At 41.8% G+C, this 13,374-nt stretch overlaps 1 protein-coding gene across 1 annotated transcript in view; it reads right to left on the bottom strand.

Annotated features, from left to right (window-relative positions):
• Positions 1-13,008, bottom strand: part of LYPD1 (LY6/PLAUR domain containing 1) — a 107,411-nt gene extending 94,403 nt beyond the window's left edge. The window contains exons 1-2 of the mRNA XM_060262485.1: positions 12,938-13,008; positions 11,316-11,453 (exon numbers count right to left, since the gene is read on the bottom strand). Of these exons, the coding sequence (XP_060118468.1) occupies positions 11,316-11,453; positions 12,938-12,989 (190 nt within the window). The 5' untranslated portion in view covers positions 12,990-13,008. The remainder of the gene's footprint in view (positions 1-11,315; positions 11,454-12,937) is intronic.
• Between the last annotated feature and the right edge of the window lie 366 nt (positions 13,009-13,374).

Genomic DNA, 13,374 nt, shown 5'->3' on the forward strand with positions numbered 1-13,374 from the left:
TACTTTATCTCAAAAAATTCTGGAGTGTTCCTTTTATACCATTTTTAGGAATAAGTGGGTTTCCCCTCTTTTATCGCATTTATTGTTCAGTCATTCTCAAAGGGATGTTATACCCTATCTGATGCTAGCTGCTAAATTCCTGATACTGGTTGCTAAATTCCTGTCTATTTTATTTCCTTCAAGAACTGAGTACTCTTTTAGTCATTGCTCAAGATCTATTGATCAGAGAAGCTTTAAAGGCTAGGCAAGGTAAACAACTTTCCAAAGTTTTAATTCTTTAATCATACATTCTTCTCACGAGAATGTTCAGCACAACCAGACTACAGAAAAAAGGAGTGACCAACTGTCTACATATAGAATTTTCAACACTTTATACTACATTCTCCATAAACATGTTACTTTTGTTTGAGCAGGATATACAATCATAGAATCACAGAATCAGAGTTGAAAGGGAACACCAGTTACCTGGATCCTCATTTTCCCCCTTCTTCAAGATGGGGACAACATTCGCCAGCACAATGCAGGAAACTCACAAACACCTCCCCCTAAATTCACAGGATCGTCATTGCTGTCAGATGGCCATTTAGCCTCTGTTTAAAAACCTCCAAGAAAGGAGAGCCCACCACCTCCCGATGAAGCCTTTTCCACAGAGGAACCGCTCTAATGGTCAGGAAGTTCTTCCTAATGTTGAGCTGGAAACTCTTTTGATTTAATTTCAACCTATTGGTTCTGGTCTAACCTTCTGGAGTCAAGCAAGCAGATTTCAAAGTAACCAGTCCTTGAGTTGAAACAAAGTATGGTTTATTGATAATCCATGTGCTTCTATTGAGCCAAGTATTGGAACTGATACAGAGTAGCAGTAGAATGCATACTTAAAGGTATTCTAAACATTGTTACAATTGCTAAACAATCCTATATTCATGTGTGAAAATTCACACAGTAACTTCTTTATCTCCCCTGCGGTTATTCTTCCTGGGTCCAGGCCCGGCCTGGGAAACTGTCCCTGGAGGCTTTATCTTCAAAGAACAAATTCCGGCATTTGTTAGTAAAAGCGAAAGAGGCGCGAAAGAGGCGCCGGCTAATTCTCTACTTTGATGTGCCTCAGCTTAGTTCAGGGTTAGTAACATTTTAAAGCATGGCAGTTATATTCAGAAAAACATAAACGGTCATAGAAAGATAAAACATTGATTGACATCTGGGGCCACAGAAAACAATTCCACCACCCTCTAGATGACAGCCCTTCAAGTACTTGAAGATGGTGATCATATCACTTCTCAGTGGCCTTCTCTTCAGGCTAAACATCCCCAGCTCTTTCAACCTTTCTTCATAGGACTTAGTCTCCAGACCCCTCACCATCTTTGTCGCCCTCCTCTGGACCCGTTCCAGCTTGTCTGTATACTTCTTAACATGTGGTGCCCAAATCTGAAAACAATACTCCTGCTCCTTACCAGAGCAGAGTAAAGCGATACCATTACATCACGTGATCTGGACACTATACTTCTGTTGATACAGCCCAAAATTGCATTTGCCTTTTTAGCTACCGCATCACCCTGTTGACTCATATTCAGCATATGGTCCACTAAGACCCCTAGATCCTTTTCAAACATACTACTGCTAAGACAAGTCTCCCCCCATCCTATAACCATGCAGTGGGTTTTTCCTACCTAAATGCAGAACTTTACATTTCTCCCTGTTAAAATTCATCGGTTTTAGCCCAGTTTTCTAACCTGTCAAGGTCATCCTGTATCCTGTTTCTGTCTTCTACTGTATTTGCAACCCCTCCCAATTTACTATCATCAGCAAATTTAATAAGCATTCCCTCTATTCCTTCATCCAAATCATTTAGAAAGATGTTGAACAAAACAGGTCCCAGGGCAGATCTTTGAGGCACTCGTCACTCCTTTCCAAAAGGATGAAGAACCATTCACAAGCACTCTTTGGGTGTGACCAATTACAGATCCACTTAACGGTAAGAAGGATCCAAAAGACATTTTACCAACTTGTCAACAAGGACAGTGTGTGGAACCTTATCAAAAGTCTTACTGAAATCAAGATAAACGATGTCTACAGTATTCCCCTGATCCAGCAAGGTAGTCACTTTCTCAAAAAAAGAGATCAGGTTAGACTGACATAACTTGTTCTTGAGAAAATCATGCTGACTCTTAATAATCACAGCCATCCTTTCTAAATGTTCCAGTACTGACTGTTTGATGATTTGTTCTAAAACTTTTCCAGGTATGGATGTCAAGCTGACAGGTCAGTAGTTACCTGGATCCTCCTTTTTCCCCTTCTTCAAGATGGGAACAACATTCGCCAGCCGCCAGCACCTCTCCTGTTCACCAAGAATTCTCAAAAATAATAGCCAGAGGCTCAGAAATTACATCTGCAAGCTCTTTTAGAACCTTTGGATGCAATTCATCTGGCCCTGAGGACTTAGTTTCATTCATAGAAACGAGGTGTTTATGTACTACCCCTATGCTGATCGTAGGTTGGAACTTCATACCCACATTGTATGTTATGTTTTTGCCATGTTGAGCACCCTTTCCCTCAGAAGAGAAGACTGAGGAAAAGTAGGAATTGAGCAGTTCAGCCCTCTCTTCATTACAACGGTTACAATTTCACTTTCTTGCCCTTGCAATGGGCCTACCATGTCCTTACTCTTTTTCTTACTCTGAACATAAGAAAACAACCCTTTTTTGTTGTTTTTAGCATCTTTGGCCAGCCTAAGCTCATACTGAGCTTTAGCTTTCCTAACTTTTTCTCTACAAGCACTGGTGATTTGTTTATATTCATCCTTGGTTATAAGGCCTTCCTTCCAATTCCTAAAGGAGTCTTTTTAATTTCTCAAGTCTTCAGAGAGCTGTTTATGGAGCCAACTCGGCTTCTTTAGGCTTCTTCCATTTTTTCTTCTCATAGGAATCGTTTGTGATTGCGCTTTCAGTATGTTGCTTTTAAGAAACTCCCACGCCTCCTGAACCCCCTTCATCCTAAGTATTTCTGACCATGAGATTTTAACCAGCATAGTTCTAAGTTTGTTGAAGTTTGCCTTTCTGAAGTCCAACCTATAAGTCTGACTATGTATAGCTTTCTCCTTCTTTAAGACTGTAAATTCCAAAATCCCATGGTCACTACTGCCCAGGGTGCTCACTATTTCCACTTCTTCAATCAATTCTTCCTTGTTGGTGAGAATCAAATTCAAGATAGCAGATCTCCTTGTTTCCTTTATCACTTTCTGAAAAATGAAATTGTCAGCAAGACAAGTCAGGAATCTATTTGACCTTTTATTTTTAGCAGAGTTGGACTTCCAACAGATGTTTGGGTAATTGAAATCTCCCATGATCACTGTGTCCCTTCTCTTGGAGAACTTTGTGATCTGTTGTAGGAGTATTTCATCCAACTCCTCTGCCTGTCTTGGTGGTCTATAGCAGACCCCCACCATAATATCATTGTTATTTCTTACTCCTTTTATTTTTACCCAGAGACTCTCAAATGAGCTGCCATTCAGATTCACATATTTTCTCACAAGTATATACCTCCTTCACATATACTGCTATGCCTCTGCCCCTTCTCATTTGTCTGTCCCTTTTTAAAAAATTGTACCCCTGAATCCTAACATTCCAGTTGTGAGTGTCATCCCACCAAGTTTCAGTAAGGCCTATTATGTCATAGTCTTCTTCTTGTATTAGGACTTCCAGTTCCTCCTGTTTGTTTGCCATACTCTGTGCATTAGTGTAGAGACATCAGAATCCATGTTTTATGCATCCAAGGGTTTAGTTTCCGTACATACCTGCAAGTTTACATTACCTAATGTATGCACCACTCTCTGCAAAGCTTTAGTGTTCTAATCCCCAGTTTCTGGCTTCATATGAGGCTTTAAATTATTGTCTCATTCCCCCATTCAATTTAGTTTAAAGCCCTCCTTATTAGGTTAGCAAGGCTCTTACCAAAAACACTTTTTCCTACCATCGTAAGGTGAAAACCATCTCCTGATAGAAGACCACCATCTCGAAAGCGTAAGTCATGGTTCAGAAATCAGAATCTTTCCTGATGAAACCATTGACATAGCCAGTCATTTATTTAAAGTATTCTTTCTCATCCTAAGCCATGGCCTTCAACAGGAAGAACTGACGAGAACACAACCTGTGTGCCCAGCTCCTTCGCCTTCTGACCCAGAGCCACAAAGCCTTTTCAGGGCTATGATGGTGTCAAGCATGCATATTTCTGTAACATAATGGTTCCTTCGATAGGGAACAGGTCAACCATCGTTTACTGCTCCCTCTTCCTTTACAACCTTTGGGCAAGTAATAAATCCATCTGGCCCAAGGATGTTTGCACTACAGCCTGGCTGTTACTACTCTCATGCTGTCTCTCCCCCCCAGGTTCACACAGACATTCTTATCTGAGCTGAAAGAAGTGTGAGAAAAGGAGATGTTTTTAATAACCTAAATTCCTTAGTAATAAAAGAGATAGTATGTAGTAACCTTTGAACCCGTGATTCAAGCTGCATCTGTATGGTACCCTTTGAAGTTATCCTATATAGCAACTGGGTAATTCTGTGTATGTCATTGCTTCCACGGCTTGTGTCCTTGGCAAAGCTTCTGAGTTTTTTTTAAATAAAGCAACTTTTGATTCAACAACAAAAGATTATTTTTGATTATTGGGAAATATCAATTCTTGACAGACGGGCAGTATCATTCGTTCCTACGTGGATCAGCGAGAAAGGATAATAATCTGTGGGCTTGATAAGTCTTCCAATCCTTTCTGTCATATCCTGGATGTGTGCACCTGGCAGCAGACCTCTCGAGATGACAAGTCTGGCTGGCACACTTTGGGCTCCACCTCTCTGAGCAAGGAGTCTCCAATTATCACCACCTTCCTCTTCCTATATTGGGGAGCAGAAGCTCCAGGCTTCTTATCCACAGGATCCTGAGAAACTTTCTTCAAGCTTCGCGGAGGCTGGGGAAGTTGCCCTTGTTCCAATGGTTCAGATCCACTTTGCATTGCTTAAGAAAATTCAAAGCTCAGAAGGCTATTATGATATTTGGTCCTATCTGGATTAATGAATTGCCAACTTGGTTTCTTCTTGCTTTTAGGATGATCATATGACCTGGGCAATATCAATTCTGAATTTCTAAATGAAGAACTGAGGCGGGATGTTTGTAAAAGGCATAATTTGACAGAAGAATTGTACCCATATCAAATACAAATATTTGATAATTCTGATTTTAGAGTTTTACCCACATGACATCTTTAAGTAAATAAGTGAAAAGACAAAGTCATCAATAGGACCCAAAAAGATGGCTGTAAATATCTATTTATCTTGTGGATTTTTATCCCACCCTTCTTCAAGAAACTCAGGATGGCATATGCAGTTCTAGAGGGGTAGCTGTGCTAGTCTACTGTAGCAAAACAAACATAAGTCTAGTGGCACACCTTGAAGACTAGCAATATTAATTTCAGTATGAGCGCTTACGCATCAGACTCCACTTCCCCAGATAAAATGGAAGCAAAGAAAATGGTTTACTTTATTTTAAGAAGCTGGAGGAGAGGAGGAGGAAATGGGGAGGAGTAGAGCAATGACAGGCCAGGTATCATAAATCAATGATTCTCTAGCTATACGTAATGGATGATGAGAGAAGTCAGAAGTTCTAGCTGCTCTATCATGCAGTGAAAATAGATAAAAGCATGATGTAGTAAATAAACTAGTCAAGTAAGATGCAGTTTGAATCTTGAAATCTTGTTTGTCCTCACAACAACTCTATAAGGTAGGTTAGGTTGAGGGTTTAACTAGCTGAAGGTCACGGAGTAAATTTTGTGATGCTAGAAATGTGAAACCAGGTCTCCCAGATTCAGCCCCTTTCATCTTTACACCACACTGACATAATACTCGGATTTGAAATATCACAGATACTTCTACCACCCCAACTCAAAATGTATATTACAGAACTGACAAATAATAATAATAATATTTAATTAATATCCCACCCTCCCCTCCAAAGCAGGCTCAGGGCGGCTTACATGGCATAAAATGCAGACATTACAATAATAAAATACACTAATTACATAACAATTATATTTCTCAATTAAAATATACTATTACATTAAAACCATCAATTAAAACTATCAAATTTAAAATCAACAAATTAATTTGGTGCTACAATCTTGATGTTACTCATCATGACACAGTTTTACATGACAACGGTAAAATAATTCCACATTAAGAAAACGCCAGCTGGAAGAAGGTGGTCTTGCAGGCCCGACGGAACTGGTTAAGGCTCCGCAAAGCCCATACCTCTTCTGGTAATTGGTTCCACCAATGGGGAGCTGTAATCGAGAAGGCCCTTTCTCTCGTAACTTTCTGTTTGGTCTCCTTCGGCCCAGGGATTGTCAGTAGATTTTGTGAGCCAGTTCTCAGTACCCTCTGGGAAACATATGGGGAGAGACAATCCCTAAGGTAGGCAGGTCCTCGGCCATATAGGGCTTTAAAGGTAATAACCAGCACCTTGTAACAAATCCAGTACACAATTGGCAGCCAGTTCAGTTCCCGTAGCCTGGGCTGTATGTGCTCCCACTTAGGGAGTCCCAATAACAGTCTGGCTGCCACGTTCTGCACTAGCTGCAGTTTCCGGGTTCGGCACAGGGGCAGTCTCATGTAGAGAGCATTACAGTAGTCTAACCTCGCAGTGACCGTTGCCTGGATCACTGTTGCCAGGTCATCACGCTCCAGGAAGGGAGCCAACTGCCTCGCCCACCTAAGATGAAAAAAGGTGGATTTAGCAGTGGCTGCTATCTAAGCCTCCATTGACAAGAAAGGCTCCAGTAGCACCCCCAGGCTCTTGACCTTGCGCACCGTTTCCAATGGCACACAATCAAAAACTGGTAGGGGGATTTCCCTTCCCAGGCCACCACGGCTCAGGCAGAGGACCTCTTTCTTCGCTGGATTCAACTTCAACCTACTCAGCCTGAGCCAACCTGCCACAGCTTGCAGCGCCAGGTCCAGATTTTTTGGGACATCGCCAGGCTGGCCGTCAATCAGTAGATAGAGCTGGGTGTCATCAGCATACTGGTGGCAACCCAGCCCATACCTCCGGGCAATCTGGGCAAGGGGGCACATGTAGATGTTGAACAACATCGGGGAGAGGACCGCCCCCTGAGGCACCCCACAATGAAGTGGGTGCCTCTGGGACGGTTCTCCCCCAATCGCCACCCTATGTCCCCAACCATCAAGGAAAGAGGAAAGCCATTGCAAGGCCAGCCCCTGAATCCCTGCATCGGTGAGGCAGCGAGTCAGTAACTGATGGTCGACCGTATCGAATGCAGCCGATAGGTCTAACAACAACAGCACTGCTGAACCATCTCGATTCAGATGCTGCTGGAGATCATCCACCAGGGCAACCAGCACTGTCTCCGTCCCATGGCCCAGGAGGAAGCCAAACTGGTGGGGATCTAGGATGGAAGCGTCATCCAGAAAATTCTGCAATTGTAACGCCACTGCCCTCTCAATAATTTTGCCCAAAAAGGGCAAATTTGAGACTGGCTGGTAATGTGCCAATTCAGTTGGATCTGATGTAACCTTTTTCAGGAGGGGGCGGACCACAGCCTCTTTACAGAAAATAAATAAATATATATAAATAAAATATACAAATACAACTAAATAAATAAAACTATATTATGTAATCAATGTGTTCAGTGGGGGGGCGCTTAAAAGAAAAGACTAAAGTTTGAGGTGGAGGACACAACTTGGCTGGAGGAGGGGGTTAAGAAGGAGAAATTAAGAATGGAGTGAAGACAGTACATTACTTCCATCATTACCACAACATGTAATCACTCTTGATTGGTGGTAGGTTTACAACAGACATAATAATATACTAAGTTCATTTTATTTATTTTATCAAATTTATATCCCACCCTCCCCTAATGGGCTACTGTTGGAGACAGGAACTTGGACTTGAAAGATTTCAACTCAGTGATGTTTATAAGTTGAAAGACCAGATGCACAGGGACACCGGTAAGTATAGCATCCATACTGTCTGCAGATGACTAAGAGAGCAATCCTAAACAGGAATTCTATTAAGATCTATTAAATGGGGCTTACTCCCAGGGAAGTGCTTTTAGGATTGCACTATAAGTCAAAGACACACTAAATTTAAACAAGAGAGATTCTGGCATTAAGCTAAGCAGGTTATGCTTTAAAGAATAAACTGAAGATTGGGACTTACACATATCTAGCTATTTTATCTGTGAAACGCTTGAAGCACAGAAAGCTACGTAGCATTCATTATTCAATGTAATGAATAACTGTTTATGTAATAGTGCAGACGTCACATATCAATATTGGAATTTAAGCACTATATTACAACAAATAAATACAATTTATTTCAGAACAGACAGAATAAAGAGCACCACCTGCAATGTCAAGGATCATGAACTTGGTCTTGAACTTGGTTTTGAACTTTTAAATACTGTTTTAAACTTATAAATAAATCTATGATAGAACTGCATATTGTATTAAATATAAAAATGTAGTCTAACATTAGTTTTAGCCATCAAATTTTAAAAAATTACAAGATTATGCTGACAAATACATATTCACATTATTCTATGCCCTGTCTTAAATTCTACTACAGTGAAAAGTCTTCATCAATTTTATAGGAAACCTAATGATAAAATGGTCTAGTAAAATGATAAAATGGTCCAGTAAACTACTGAACTCTTCAAAAAGTCACAATGTGAGGTTTTGCACACTTAAGTATCAATTAACAGAACAAAAAAAATTGACTGAAACAATAATACAGTGTGATTACTCTAGAGTAAATTGCTTTGGTCCTATATTTTCCCCTTACCCTGTGATCCAATTAAACCCAAAATATTGGATTTATATATTCATAAGCATATATACATCAAAGTATTATTAACATCAGTGAACTTTTCTTCCAGAAGACTGCTTACTATCACAACCCTCATCTATTCATCACAATGAGACTAAATACATGTAAATCCAAGTGGGCTGGCTTGACTCCTGGATAACTGCAGACTAAGTTGCCTTCAAGGATATAGACTTCCCATGGGAATGTCACTAACCATGGAACAAAAAGATTCCACCCCCCAGCCCCAAATTGAAACCCTCTAATCTAAAATGACAAATGCTTACACTCACTAGTCCATAAAATACTACCACAGCAAGACAGGCATGAAGAAAATTCTGATATTAGCTTAGGTAATGTTATTGTGATAACTGCAAGAATTCACAGGTCAAGAAATCTAAAGAAAAAATAGTTCTCATTTTCTGAAGCCATTGCAAATCAATTTCTTAAAACCAGGAAAGATACATTTATGTCCCTCTAGAAGCTTTTAAAATCCAAATAAAATGGTTCTTACTGTGAACTTAACATGGTCATGGAATTTGAATCAATCATTTTAAAAATCCAGTCATAAATCTGATCTTTTAAAAAAAATGAAGAACTAATCATTTAACGATCTAAGCATAAAAAAGGTTTAAGGAAGCCATTCATAGATAAAGGAGTTCTGCAAAACACATTTTTCTGCCTCGCTAATCTTCAACTGAAAAGATTAAGGATATGGTTTCGAGGAGGCTACTGGCGTTTCAAATTATAAATTTGAACAAAAATGTTTTGGGCAGAGGAAGTAATGCTTGAAAAAGTAAAACAAGGAAGGCATCTTAATATTTCTGTCAGGAACTATTTGCAAAGGATGTTAATAGCTTTTTGGATTTCTGTATTTTATCCATTAAAGCATAGCTTTTTAAAAAAATGAGAATAATCTGTTTTATGTGCCTGAGTTGAACCTTTAAATTGTATTTCAAAAACCTCCTTAGAAGGGCTTATAGATTCCTAAATACAAGATGTAATTATCTTAAACTCAGCAGCCAGCAGATTTCTACTCTAGATTGTGTAAAGATTGAGAAAAAATTTTTTGCTCTAGAATCAAACTTGAAGATTTATTTTACTTGCATATTTTCCTGAGCTTCTCCCTCCTCATTCAGAACCTTGATCCAGGGCTGGCTTCCATTTCTGTATGGAGCAAGCTGGCAATTTTGCACCAGTTGCTTTGCACCACCATTTTGCGCAGGGCAAAACCATAATTTGCCGCGCCACAGTGTAAATCCAGAAAAACAGGTTTACACTGCAGCACAGCAAATCATGGGTTTGCCCCGCACAAAATGGTGGCCCGGAGCAACTGGTGCAAAATCGCCAGCTTGCTTCGCACAGAAACGGAAGCTTGCCCCAGAGCAAGGTGAGTGCGGGATCAGCCTTAGTCTTCTATAATGACATAAACGCTGGTTCTGTTGCATGCATGCTGAAGCATTTTTACAGCAACAGCCATGATAACTTGTTGCTTTCCTTAGCAAATATATTCTACGCTTCCACAAAAGGTCCCCGCCCCAAGGTCAATCATTGAAATATTCTCCTCAGTGTCTAATACTGGATTGTCTACTGTTGGCTTGTTTTGATATCCTTCAGCCTTTGAGATTTCAAAGGTCAGATACAATTTCAGGAATACTGTGGGACCAGTTATTTATGGGACATTTACTAACATGAACATGAATGTTATACTTAACAGAAATACCTAGCTGCTGCATACATTCATATAATTATGCCAGCTGCTTGGATCCTGGTATCTATAATTTTTGCTTTTAAATTACCCTAACGTTTATGAATATTTGATGCACACAAAATAAATTGACAGGTATTTCAGTAGTGTATTTTTTTAAGTTGTCCTCCACATAATTCCACTCATTCTGGAGTAGTAGATCAAAGCTACTGCTGAGTTTTTACATGCTGTTAGGTATTTTATTTTTAAAGTTTGAGGTCTGAATATATTCAGAATGTTTTACCTTGCTGTCAGCTGCTTTTAGGAACTTATAGCTGATACATGTCTATCTGTTCTATAATCTTTTAGACACTCATACACAATTCTTAAGCAAGACCTCCTGACCTCTAGCATATCTGATGTGATTCCATCACATTTTTCTAGTTGCTTTTAATGACACAAGGCTGAGGTCTTTGTGTCTGTTCTCCCTTGAGGGTACATGAACCTCAAGAGTAAATAAATGGATCTACTAATTCAATAAAATTTCCATCAAAACTCCTAGTGCATTTATAGTTTTAATTTCTATGTAAACTTCAGCATCTTCAACTTAGAGTGAAGTTACCATTTCTATATGCAGTATAGATTAAATGCACTTGAATAAAATTAAGAAAATTATAACGATATGCTGAAATTATTCAGCAAACTAAATGAGAAAGAAAACATGTAAACAAGTGTAATGAGACAGTTACTATAATTTTCCATACCAGAACTTTGTTCCATTACTTCCTTCTGACACACGTCTTGAACATTCACAGTACAATTTACTATGAACTCTGGGGATGAGCAATCATTATTTAGCTGAAATTCCTCACACTGATAACACTGTATTTGCAGAGCAAATCCTACAATAGAAAAAAAAAAGCTATTTAGCATATGTGCTACACAGTCTTATAAGCCTAAAATCATAGGCACAGTTCTATGGCTATAAACTTCCTTCAGTTTAATTGGATTTGCATGTTCAGTCAGAAGTAAGAGTGCAATCCTAAACACTTTACTGGGAAATAAGTGCCAAATACTTAACAGTTACTTTTGAAGAAATATACTTTCGGCAATGCAGTATGGTCCCCACCCCACCCCCTTCTGCATTTGTCTCTTCTGTTTGTAAACTGTTTTTGTACTTTGCCCCAGCCCATTTCCGTAAGGCTCATAATTATAACCAGTAGCAAGATTAGAACTCTAAAAAAGAAAAAAAGGAAAATATTTGCTGTTTCTGTTCTCATCCAACCTTTCTGCCTGCATAAGCAAACTACATCCAGCAGGGGGCAGAATGCTCAATAATAGACAACAAAATTGATCGGTTTTGCTCGCTCATCCTTGCAGCTTTCTGTGTCTGGAGTTCCTTAAAAGCTATAGGCTTCTAAAAAGCTAACAAAACGATGTTTGAGGGAGGAAGAACCTTCCTCATAGATGCGCTTCAGAGACTTTCTACGCGGAAGGGTTTACCACTAATTACATTGCAAATGATTTAATTACTATTTTCCCATGCACTGAGGAAAACAGCTGAGGAGTATTCTTGGCTTCCCCCTTTTATCACGTAAACTAGATCCTTCTGAAAGCTAAAAAACGAAGGTCAAGAAGCTGGCCACATTTCGAGTCTGTTGGAGCTGGGGCTGAACAGCAGATCCTCGTCCAGGGTCTGCCGTGGTAGCAGCGAGCGACTCGTTCACTTTCATCCGGGTGTGCGCGCGTGCAAGCTGCATACATTTCTCCTGAGAACAGACTGGTCCTCTAGAAGGGTTCTTGGAAGAAAACAGCTGCCTGGTTCAGCGTACAAAAAGTCAGCTTTCCTGCTGACGAGATGCAACAGAGCGAGCTTTGGCTCACTCGGTCCTCACCGAGGAGTTTCTACCAGATAGCTACGGTAGAATTGGAAGGCGATGTTAGGTAATGGGTTGCAAACCGGCTATTGAAAGCAAATCGAGAAAACTCACCCGAGCTGCTCCCTGCACTGCTTTGCAAGAGAATTACAAGCCCCCCCCCCGCCCGCCCGCCAATTGTGAGGGATTTGGGTTTCTGCTTTCGAATGGACTTGGTTGCAATAAGAATCGCCCCCCCGCCCCCCCCCATATCTGGCTGGCACAGGACGGGGGGGGGAGGGGGCAGCGAGCTGGCTGCTGATTCTGAAGGCGGCCGCGGTGAGCGCGGCTTCCAAGGGGACGCAGAAGACCCCCGGCTATTAGCAGGGCCAGGCAGAAGAAACGAGGAGGGCGCGGAAGCAACACGTCCCCACCCAGGAAATGCAGACCCCGCATTTGCCACCGAGCAGCGCAGCGGCGGCAGCCTGGAAGTTCGCCGGGGCTGCAGGTGCCGAGCGAGGCCTCCTTACCTGGCGCCAGCAACCAGCCCCAGAAAGTTGTCGCCACGGCGAAGCGCCACATCCTCCTGGAGCCGTCGGAGGGAGCGCGGCGCTCACAGGCAACAGCGGCGGCGGCCGGGCGATGCTGAGGGAGCCGCGCAGCTCTGCCTCGTCAGACTGGCGCTGCGGAGAGGAGCTCCGAGGGCAGCAGATGCCGCCCGAGCTTGCATCGCCTGCTGGGCCCAGCTCCCTCCCGGGTCCCCGCTGCAGCCAGCCCCGCCGCCCCGGCCCGAAACGGCAGCCGAGAAGCCGGGCGGGGGGGGCTCCCTCACAGCCCCGCCCTCCCCGGCGCCACGTGACCCTCCCCCCCCCCCCCGCCTTCCCGGAGGCGAGCGGGAGAAAGTTTACGGAGGCGCTCCTTGCCCCCCCCCCCCGCACGGCTGTGTCGCCGGCGGGCAGGAAGCAAA

This window comes from Heteronotia binoei, chromosome 21 (genome assembly GCF_032191835.1).
Source record: "Heteronotia binoei isolate CCM8104 ecotype False Entrance Well chromosome 21, APGP_CSIRO_Hbin_v1, whole genome shotgun sequence".
Classification (NCBI taxonomy): Eukaryota; Metazoa; Chordata; class Lepidosauria; order Squamata; family Gekkonidae; genus Heteronotia; species Heteronotia binoei.